Source organism: Macrotis lagotis, chromosome 1, assembly GCF_037893015.1.
Source record: "Macrotis lagotis isolate mMagLag1 chromosome 1, bilby.v1.9.chrom.fasta, whole genome shotgun sequence".
Lineage (NCBI taxonomy): Eukaryota > Metazoa > Chordata > Mammalia > Peramelemorphia > Peramelidae > Macrotis > Macrotis lagotis.
Genome location: NC_133658.1, coordinates 461,007,895 through 461,019,161, shown reverse-complemented (window position 1 = coordinate 461,019,161; position 11,267 = coordinate 461,007,895). Strand labels below are relative to the sequence as shown.

At 36.4% G+C, this 11,267-nt stretch overlaps 1 protein-coding gene across 4 annotated transcripts in view; it reads left to right on the top strand.

Annotated features, from left to right (window-relative positions):
- Nucleotides 1-11,267, top strand: part of SHROOM2 (shroom family member 2) — a 270,900-nt gene that overhangs the window by 158,893 nt on the left and 100,740 nt on the right. For all 4 annotated transcript variants that reach the window (XM_074213590.1, XM_074213589.1, XM_074213587.1 and 1 more), the window contains 3 exons: nucleotides 56-178; nucleotides 5,590-8,125; nucleotides 9,636-9,736. In XM_074213590.1, the coding sequence (XP_074069691.1) occupies nucleotides 56-178; nucleotides 5,590-8,125; nucleotides 9,636-9,736 (2,760 nt within the window). The remainder of the gene's footprint in view (nucleotides 1-55; nucleotides 179-5,589; nucleotides 8,126-9,635; nucleotides 9,737-11,267) is intronic.

Sequence of the window (11,267 nt, the reverse complement as noted above, 5' to 3'; positions counted from 1 at the left end):
CACTTTAATTGATCCACATCAATTTTTTCTTTCAAACTTGCCTATTCTTTTCCAGGAGGAATGATGTAGGCTGTAGACCACATTCTTGGCATGCCACCAAATTCACAGAGAGCCATCCTGAGACTGTTTCCTCTCAGTCCAATGTCTGTACTTCTTGGCACTCTCGGTACCATGCAAGGTAAAGTATTCCCTTTTATCCCTCACCCTCATATTGTTTGTATGTATAAAATTTATATGTAGAATTATATTCTATACAGTAAACAATATATTATTTATATGTTGAATTTTTCTTGTTGATGAATTTATTTTATTTTTCTTTTTTAATTTTATTTTTTATGAAAGATTTTATTTATTTTGAGTTTTACAATTTTTCCCCAATCTTATTTCCCTCCCCCCATCCCCCACAGAAGGCAATTTGTCAGTCTTTACATTTTTTCCATGGTATACTTTGATCTAAATTGAGTATAATGAGAGAGAAGTCTTATCCTTAAGGAACAAGCATAAAGTATAAGAGATAGCAAGATCAGACAAGAAGATTTCAGTTTTTCCCCCCCTAAATTTAAGGTAATAGTCCTTGGTCTTTGTTCAAACTCCATAGTTGTTTTTCTGGATACAGATGGTATTCTCCATTGCAGAGAGCCCCAAATTGTCCCTGATTGTTGCACTGGAATGAGCGAGTCCATTTGATGAACTTTTAATACCTTTCATATATATATATAACAAATATTGAATATTTCTCATTCTAAAATAAATCAGTGGTTATTTAACATGATGAACTATAGTTTTAAATGCATTTATATTATGAGTCAAAAATTCTTTCTGTTGATCAGGCAGGTTTATTATTTTAAGATCCTTATCAGTCTCATTTTTCTCCCCAATTTTTCCTCTACCACTCTTCCCTCTATTCATTTTTTAATAACTTTCTTGAATTCTTGCAGGCTTTGGGTTTCAATTAAACTTTTTTTTTTGAGACTTTGCTTGTAACTATTTTCATTTTGTTGTCCTTTTCTAAACTTTTATCTTGGTCTTCCCTGCTGCCATGGTGACTTTTTATGGGCAGATTCTTTTTAGTTTGTTAGGTAGGTGTTCATTATCGCAGCCTATTATGAACTTTAATGTTAAAGTTGGGCCTTGTTCATTTGGGAAGGCATTGTGACAAGCTTTCAGTCTTTTGCATGCTGCTGTTTTCAGAGCTAATTCTAGGAATCTGCCAGTTTTTAGTGCTTCTAAGGTGGTATTGTCTTAGAAGAGGTGTAGTCATTGCTCTCCTGGTCTCCACTCTGGTGTTCCTCCAGGAAGGACCTCAGCTCTCTTGCAGCTACAAATAGGAGCATTCCTGTTGGCCCTGGAACTGTGACCAGGGTGTTTGCTCCCTTGTGACTGGCCATAAGCACTTCCCTCTATCCTAGAACTACAATCCCAAAAAGTATTCCCTTTTATCCCTCACCCTCATGTTGTTTGGGCTTAGAGTTACAGCCTGTACCAGCAAAGGGGTTTTGGTTATCTTGTCCATCTTGTTGTCTCTGGGTTGAGAGATACTGAAGTTGCTACAGCTGTTTGTTGGGCTATCTTCTTCTAGTGATGCCCCTGTTGTACTTTGGGTCTATGCCTATCCTGCTGTTACAGACCTCCCCTGCAGTTTCCCTAAGGTGGAACAATGTCTTTTGTTGACTTGGTCACTCAAAAGTTTGAAGTTTTTTGAAGGCAGATGATGGGAGAATTGAATTGATTCCCATTCTGTACTTCATCATCGTGGCTCTCTGTTTAATGGATAATTATTCTACAGGTCCAATCCTCTTTTTTGATCCTTTTCTTCTTGAATAAGCTATCAATTTCCAGAGCCACATTCCAAACAGGAATCCTATTCTAAGTCTCAAACCATAAATTTACTTATGAGGTCAATTTTGCCTCTGCCTTAGGAGTCATAGTTAACTCTCCTTTATTAAGTTTTGTACATCTGTAGATACATATTTGAAGATACATATTTATATTTTCCTGTGAATTTAAGGGCATTCTGACTACTATTCCTCCTGAAAGGAACCACTCATTTCCTCCTTCTGATTTTTACTGGTTGTTACCTTTCCTGATTGCCCCTGTATTTAACATCATAATTGCCTGGAACACTAGCAGCTGCTACTTTATTAAAGTATCTGCCACTTTTTTGTATAGTTTGAAGTATTCTATGATTCTCCTATATTAATTTTAATTTTAGAAAGTGATGTTTTATGACCTGATTTCCAAATTCTGGGGAGTGTATCCTCTTTAGGAGCTGCAGATTCTTTGCACTAATAACATATAATCCCCTAGTTATATGATGTAGAAATGATAGTCATCTGATTTCAAGAGATGTCTCAAATAGCTTTCCTTTTTTTTTCCATTGAAAGTAAACATTCACATGGTCTCAGAAAAACCTGGAAAGACTTACATGAGCTGATGCAGAGTGAAATGTACCATATACAAAGTAATAACAATATTGTTTGTAGGATGATCAGCTATGAATGCCTTAGCTTTCTCTGTAATACATTGATCCAAGACTGAAGGACTTATGATGAAATATGAAGAAAAAGCTGATGGTTTTCAGAATACAGATTGAAACATGCTTTTTTTAATACTTTTTCTTGAGTTTTCTTTGGGGGGGGAAATATGTTTTCTTTTACAACATAGCTATTACAGAAATGTTTTTCATGATTACACATTCATAACCTATATCAACTTGTTTGCTTTCTCAGTGGGGGGTTGGGGTTGGGAAGGGATTTGGGGAGAGAATGTAGAACTTAAAAGTTTTAGAAATAAGCATTTTAACATACCCGGAAAAAAATAAAATACTGAATTTTAAAAAAAAAAAGAAATGGGGGCAGCTAGGTGGTGCAGTGGCTAGAGCACCAGCCCTGGAGTCAGGAGGACCTGAGTTCAGATGTGGTCTCAGACACTTAATAATTACCTAGCTGTGTGAAGTTGGGCAAGTCACTTAACCCCATTGCTTTCTAAAAACAAAAACAACACCCCCCCCAAAAAAGTGAAATAGTTGTTCACCCTCCCATTTTTCTAAGTGTTCATCTGAGGTAAATAAAAGATGGATCAAATATGTTATTATATATTTAAGATGGAATGAGAGAAGGTAATCTTTACAACTCAAGGCTCTTTGAAATATATACACATTTTCAAAGGAGTATTCCAGCTTGAATGAAAAGATGATTAGATGATTTTCCATTTCATTAGTAAAATTACTTAAAGTAATCCAATCTCTATTATGGCTCATTTTGCAGTTTTTCTAATTAAAGGAACAGGTTTGTATCTACTTTCATATTAAATCATGATTACTATTGTTTCTATGCCTGCTTTGTCTGGAAATTTCTCAGAATTGCATCAAAAATAGAGTTGAAAAAAGAAGGGACTTAAAAAAATTTTTTAATAAATACAATTATTTTCTTGTCAGAAAATATTTAAAAGTTGCAAATGATTCTCTTTGGATTATTTATCTGGTAGTCTTATTTTTTTCCATCTGGTAATCTATTTTTGTTTCCTTGAAATAACTCCGTGATCCCTAATTTTCTCAGTAAAAAGTGAGTATTAAGTGAGTATTAAGCAACCTGCTGTGCATTTATTTTGAAATAAAAGGGGTTCAAATCTCAGCTGTGCTGCTTAGGTAACCACTTAACCTCTGCTGAAGTCAGTTTCCTCATTTTTTTATTTTAGTTTTTGCAAAGCAGTGGAGGGGGGCTAAATGACAAGGTCACACAGCTAGGTAATTATTAAGTGTCTGAGGTTAGATTTGAACTCAGGTCCCCCTGACTCTAGGGCTGGTGCTCTATCTGCTGTGCCACCTAGCTGCCCCTGTAGTTTCCTCATTTCTAAAATAAGGGGAATTGGAATAGATGATCTTTAAGGTCTCTTCCACTTAATCAACCCTAATTAATTAGAGAAGATTTAAATATTTTTCTCTTTTGAATCAATCAGTCAAAAATAAATTAGATGTGAATGAGTTCATCATCTGTTTGAACAGATCATAAGTACTTTGGTCCATCAGGTAAAAGCAGATGATGCGGCACAAAAAACATGTTGCATTTGGGAGCCTAATCAGTAGAGAGGTATACCAGGGGCAAAGAACTCCTCAGAGATAATTGTCCTGGGGAAGAAACGAGTTTCAAAGCCCAATATCTGGATCAGGATATTCTGTCTGTGATCGTATAATGTTTCTAGAGCAGCAGTGCCTAAATATTTAGCATCATTTATATTGGGAGCTAATGTATCATCAAAGAAAGACAGCTTCAGAATTCTATGGAGGTATCAGTTGGGATTTTCATGAGTTCTCTATGAAGCACTTCCAATAACCAAGAATTATGAATTACTCCCTTGCCACATGATTTCTCTAAGTGTATACATCTTATTAAAGGCAACTAGATGGCAATAGAACATGGGGCTTGAAATCAGGAATACATATTCAAACCTTCAAATTCATCCTCAAATACTTAAGTTTTGTGGACCTGGGCGAGTCACTTAACTCTATATGCCTCATCTGTAAAATGAACTGGAGAATGAAATTGTTGCCAAGAAAACCCCAAATTGGGTTACCAAGTTGGATGTGACAGAACAGTAATAACACTCTATTACCATTTTAAGCTTGAGCCTATTTTCCCTGGGAATCACGTGTTTGCAAATGGAATAGATCCTCATTTTGGAGGTAATTGTTTCTATGATGACTGAATTTGCTGTGCCTACTTGGTAAATAACTTTTCTAAAAGTATTCAATGGAAAATAAAATCATTGGGTAGATGGTGGTGGTGGTGGTGGTGGTAGGTGATTGTGAGTAGCAGTACTTAGATAATCTATACCTTAAGGCTTACCTATAGAATTCCTACAGGGTCAGGGTAGTAGTCAGCTGTCTTGGAGACCTGACCTACTAGTATAAATGAGAGATCAGGTCCTATACAGTAGGTAACTAGATTTCTCATACTTCTCATACGTGAACTTCTATCCATGTGCTACCCATTAATTATCAGTCATACTTAATAACTTTTGGGAAAGAACTTTTACTAAATAGATTTAGCAATGACAGTAACTTGATTCAAATCTTAACTGAAGTGACACTTTCACGTACACAAAATCCTCAGGGAGAGTGGGTTCATATTTCTTATAGTAAAATGGAGTGAAGCACAAGTGTTGAAAACAAATGTAACAAAGGAGTGACTCACAGATCCTGGTTACATGGAGTTCTTCTATTCCCAGTGTCCTTGTATATATCCCTTATATATCGCTTTGTATATGCCTTTGTAATGACCCATGATATACTTTTTTCTTGGTGAGGACTTTTATCAGATAATAAAATTAGAGTCCTTTAATGGAAAAATAAAATTCTGATATTTTTCCTTTGTTTTTATCTACAGATTCTTTTATCTTAAAATAATTTAGTTATATTAGATCAGTGAAAAAATTCAGTGTTCATATTTTTATATCAGAAGCTTTTTATTGTTTACCTTTATTGAATTTATAAATGAGTCTTTTTAAAAAATTGTTATAATTTGTTTTTATTTTAAATTGCAATATTTCTGAAAAAATAATTTTTCTTTGCTGCTTTTTCTTGTTATCTAGCTCTTCATCCCATGACTTATCAAGTTCATGGGATCAGACCAATCTGCATCGCACTTCTGACCAGTTCAGTTCCTTGGGGAGCATGGACAGTTTGGACCACCCTTCCCAGCCCTACTCATGTGGACGACTTTCTGCTGCAAAGTCCAACAGCAGCATTGACCACTTAGGCAATCCAAACAAGCGTGATTCTGCCTATGGCTCATTTTCCACCACCTCTAGCACCCCTGACCATACTTTGTCTAAGGCTGATGCTGCTTCCACAGAGAATATGCTGTATAAAATAGGCTTGTGGGACTCAACAAAGCCAGGAACTAGCCGACAAACCCAGTCCTTCAGTGATAATACTCAAAGCCTAGAAGAGAGTCTTGGATGTTTACCTTCTGCTCTCCAGTATGAAAATAACAGAAGCCCTAGATTGGAAGAAAATACTGATCCCAAGGTTGTTAGTCCTGGAAGGTCCAGTTTTGGGCCTGTTTGGTATGTGCCTGATAAGAAGAAAGCATCTTCTCCACCACCTCCACCTCCACCTCTCCGTAGTGACAGCTTTGCTGCGACTAAAAGCCATGAGAAAGCCCAGAATCCTGCATACTCAGAGATGGCTGGCACCCAGCACTTTACAGTTCTCAACCGGTCTCAGCCATGGAGCGAGTGGAGATCAGAGACTGCGGATCAGCAGCGCAGAATGATGCGAGGGAGTGATGGGAAAAGGACCAATAATGCCATCTATAAACCTGATCTCAGTTTGGACTATAGTTGGTCTTCTTTGGATGATAGATATAACAACAATCCAGGGAGCAATAGCAGGCTACAGTCTTCTTTATCTAGCACCGATGTTCGTTTTGCACAACCTGCTTATGGTTACCACCACCAGCGCCAGTTTAGTGATGAAAGCACTTTTTTTCACAGTTCCAGGGCAGCCAATTCATCTAAGGAACAGCGACAGTTAGCCCATTATGGTGGCCATCAAGAGCTGCCTACTGACCATATTCAGACCTACAATCCTGCCCAAGGTAGGGTATTGAGTGCCTCTGCTTCCATTCATAGTGCTGCTGACCAGAAGATGGATAATAACACTGGACAGTCTCGTTACTACTGTATAACAAAAAAACAACCAGCTCAGGGAAGCAACCATCCACAACTCCTCAAAGATGAATATTGGAGGTCTGGAACTGGGACTGATATGTCTTCTGGACCACATGATAATCTTGCCATTAACATGATGGGCCATAAATCCAAATGCCATCTATCTCACTGTGATGAGTCTAATTTAGATTTCACTGAGAGGAACAATTCTTACCTGATGGATAGAGGAGGGGGTGACTGGTCCACTAATGATGCTGAGTCTCAGAAAGCCAGCCACATTGAGAAAGCCAGTCAAAAGAGAATCACAGAAGACTTCAAGTGGGATGAAGAAGAAAGTAGCAAAATCTCTGCACAGAAGACCCCAATGTTGCATTCCTTAGCCCAAGAAGGGAAAAACAGGTCTGAAAACCGTCAAGATGTTAATATAGAGAAACCACTACCGTTTGATTCACAGGTAGGTAAACCAGCACGAAGGAGTGACCGGTTTGCAACAACTCTAAGGAATGAGATTCAGATGAGACGAGCAAAACTTCAGAAAAGCCGAAGTACAGCTACTTTGACCGGGACAAATGAAGAAGAAGAATATGCTGATGGCTGGAAGGCAGAGTTGAGAGAGAATTTCAATACAACTTCTGAGGGATCTTTCAATAATACCTATAAGGACCACTTAAAAGAAGCCCAAGCCAGAGTTCTGAGAGCGACTTCTTTTAAACGGCGAGACTTAGAGCCCAGCTCTGCTGACCATCACCCAAGGTCATCCCCTGAACGTAAGGCTAATGGATATAGTTCTTCCTTGTTGACTCTGGATTCTGACAGTGCTTCTCATTTCTTTGATGTAAACCAGACCAAGGCATCTACATCTGGGAATAGCATGCAGCCTGTTTCCCGCATTGGAGGCAGGAAAAGATTCACAGCAGAACAAAAGCTGAAGTCTTACTCTGAACCAGAAAAAATAAATGAGGTGGGCATTTCAGGAGATTACCATCATCCCTGCCAGTTTCCCAACACATCAGGGGAAGCCATGAGCTCTTTTGCTGATCGGTGGAAATTTTTTGAGGAAACTAGCAAGCCCTCTCATCACAGGCCTGTCCGAAGACAAGACATTTGTGGCTTGCCAAAAGAACAGACCGATAGACCAGGTAGAAAAACTCCTGGAAATGGGGGAGGAGAACAGTGGTATCAAAAAAGGTCACGGACTTCTTCATTTGGAGAGAGCTTGAATTATCCCAGTAGTAAAGTTGAAAAGGGGAAATCTGACCAACCTCAGAGATTGGGAACCTTTGCAGAGTATCAAGCTTCCTGGAAAGAGCAAAGAAAACCTTTGGAAGCTAGAACTTCTGGGAGATATCATTCAGCTGATGATATTCTGGATGCTAGTCTTGAGCAACATGAAAAACCCCAGTATATACATGAAAGATCCAGATCGTCACCATCTACTGAACATTATAAACAGGTAAAAAAAAAAACCCCAAAACATTTAATTTTTAAAATGAAATAAGTGAAATTAAATTTTAAAATGAAACAAATGAAATTAAAGTTAAATGAAAATAAATTAAATTCAATTTTAATTTATTCTCATGTACAAAGACATCTAAATATTTATACACATAGTTTTTATTAATATCAATACCTATGACACGGGCTTTCAGATAAAGAAAACAGCAGAGACTTTGAGGTGCTGTAATTTTTTAATGCTCCCCCAACCCTACATCTCATTAATAATACCTTTGTAGCCACACTTTCTTGTCCAGTCTTTTTAATTTTTTCTCCTATCTTGTTCTACTGGAGAAAAAAACAATTCAAAGATATGCCAAAGTTAGGAATACACACACACACACACACACACACACACACACACACACACACTTTCATATATGTGTGTATGTATATATGAATACACATAAATACATGTACTTGAGAAAAGAAAAATGAAAATAGTTCCTTTTATGACTCAAGAAAAATGCTTTAAAATATAACCAAAACTTGCATTTGTGTAACATTTTTCTTTTTCTTTTTTAAAACTGATACTTTATCTTTCTCTACATTTATATTATCAAGTATTGCCTTAAGGGTGAAAAGTTGCCCTTGTAAATAAAGAATAATTAAATTAAAGACTTCCCTTTCAATATAAGAAATTTAAAGCATTGTTTCCTTAAAAGCATATCCACTCATAAAAGCATAGCTTTTGAATTAAATAAAAACTTACTAACTCCTTTGGAATCTATCAAGAAATTTATTATACTTTATGCTATGTTTGATTCAAAATAGTCATCTTCAAATTTGGAAGAGTTATAGAGATGTGGTTTGTGCTTAACATAGCCACTCAATTTAATGCCAATATTCAACATGCTTATTTAAAGAAAACTGTAATTCACTGAATCTTAGCATTAAATGGAAGTGCATTGACTGAGAGCCTATTGTTTCTAAGATAGTGACATATGAGTATAAAACTGAATTCAGCTTGCAAAACAGTTGAGAATGACCTCTAAGAATTTCTTACTTTCTAAATTTGGAGAGAGCTGTAAAAAGTGGTCATGAAATGTAAAAAGCCTTGCTATGAATTGTCTCTGTTAAAATGCTGAACAATAAAACAAAACAAAAAACCTCTCAAATCAGTTTTAACATGTTGTAGTTTTTTGTTTTTGTTTTGCAAGTTTAGTTAATAAAGGTTTGTTGACTTTCCATGTGAATTTTATTTTTCTTTTAGAACAGAATAGGGTTATGAGTGGGGGTTGAAGAGGAGGCATTGAGTTATTTGAGGGAAGTAAGTTGTAAAGCTGGATGGGAAAGTCACATGGCCCATTACTACATTTTAAGCCAAGTCAGTTCAAGAATATATACAACATTATTGACTTCATGTATACCCAAGCAAGGCAAATCCGCAAATGAGAGGTTTCATAATACTAGGTTTTCTGAAGAAAGAAACTTGATGACTCGGTGTCTTATTGTGTTATCCTTTTCAGGAACCCTCTGCTGGAGTGAGAAGACAAGCTGATGATTCTGGAGAAGATAGGAATTATATTCTCTCTAAAATCAGTACAGATGAGGGGAATTCCACTCTGAGGTAGGTATATTTGGGGCTTTTGCTTAGTCTGAAAGTTATTTTTTTTCTTTCATATGAATGTTTTTGTTAAAATAGATGGAATGTCTGTTCTCTTGCCAAACCAAAAAAGAGTTGTTAGTACAGCATTATTTTTCCAGCCTTCAAAAGGCTATACATGATCACTTTTTTTGAATACAGTAAGTTTTTGCTTTAAGTTAGATGACAGAAAAAATTCCTAGTGCTCCGGTTTCTAGTTCTTCTTTGGCTTTTTTACTTCTTAAAATGGCTGTTGCATTTTCAGTGCAGGGAGAAGACAGAAAAAAGAAATCCAACTTAATGTTCTGCAATTAGATGCTTTAAAAAATGTCCATCTTTTCTCAAGGAACGTTTCAGTATTCTACTCTGCAGCTGTGTTGTTGGATTATAGTTCTCCAAAATTAAGACTTGATGTGGAGAATACAAAAGAGGGAAGAGTTTCTAAATCTGACTTCTAAAATCCGTTAACTTTTTGTCTTAAAATAAGAAACAAGCAAATCCACACCAGAGAGAGATCAAAGACGTTTGAAAGAACTAGGCATCAAAGTAGTATGCTATAATGCTATGTATTATAATTAAAAACATTGTGAGTTTAGCTCTTTAATTGCAACAAGACAATTTATATTAGATGCATTGTTGTTCTTTTGCCTTTTACATATGGAATTTGGTGGTAGGAAGAAGGGAAAAGTCAGAATGGAAACTGGATGTTACTTGTTCATATGTAGAGTATATAACCTTACTATAAAAGCCTTAATTGGATATGAAAATTTGTGTACACAATATTAGGGCATATTTGTATATACCTCTGTTGCCTTGAATGGGCTTAATTTGAATTAAACATCTAACCCCAGAAGTCATTCTTTTCATGTAAATATTCCATTTAAAGCCTTGCAGCCCTTCTGCAATGTATTTTAAAAAAATCATTTTAAGTTTCAGCACATACTGTTGGTGTGGTTTAACCTCCCTGCTTTTATTAACCTTATAAATGACCATCAGTTGTCTATATGCACCAAGTCTGAGGAAAAAGGTACTCAGGATCAAGATTGTGTATCCTTGTGTAGAAAGCAATCTTTATGCAACTATCTTTTCCATATGAAACAGAGGGCCCATGGGTAACAAAAAAAGATGTGAATAATACACCTACGCCAGCTCTTTTGCAGTATCTGTGAAGCACAATCCTAGCTTTATTACAGAGGAATCCATGTAAATCATGTGACTGGGCACCAGCTGTAATGAGTTTTAAAAGCCCATTTCTGTGTCCTGTTGCAGTTGTATTATTTAGGCATCACACTGCATTGCAGGGAAAGGATTTGTTAAGTGTTCTCTTTCATGGTTTTTCTCTGCAGCTCTTTGTTTCATCCCAGAGCCATTTAAATGATTCAAAGAGCACATATGGTTTTTGTACTAAAAATTTCCAGTCAGAGAATTTAATTCCTCAGCTATGAATAGACACAAAGTGATAATGAATGGCTATAATGTACAGATTCTTTTTTTTTCTTGTAGAGAGGTAATGCCA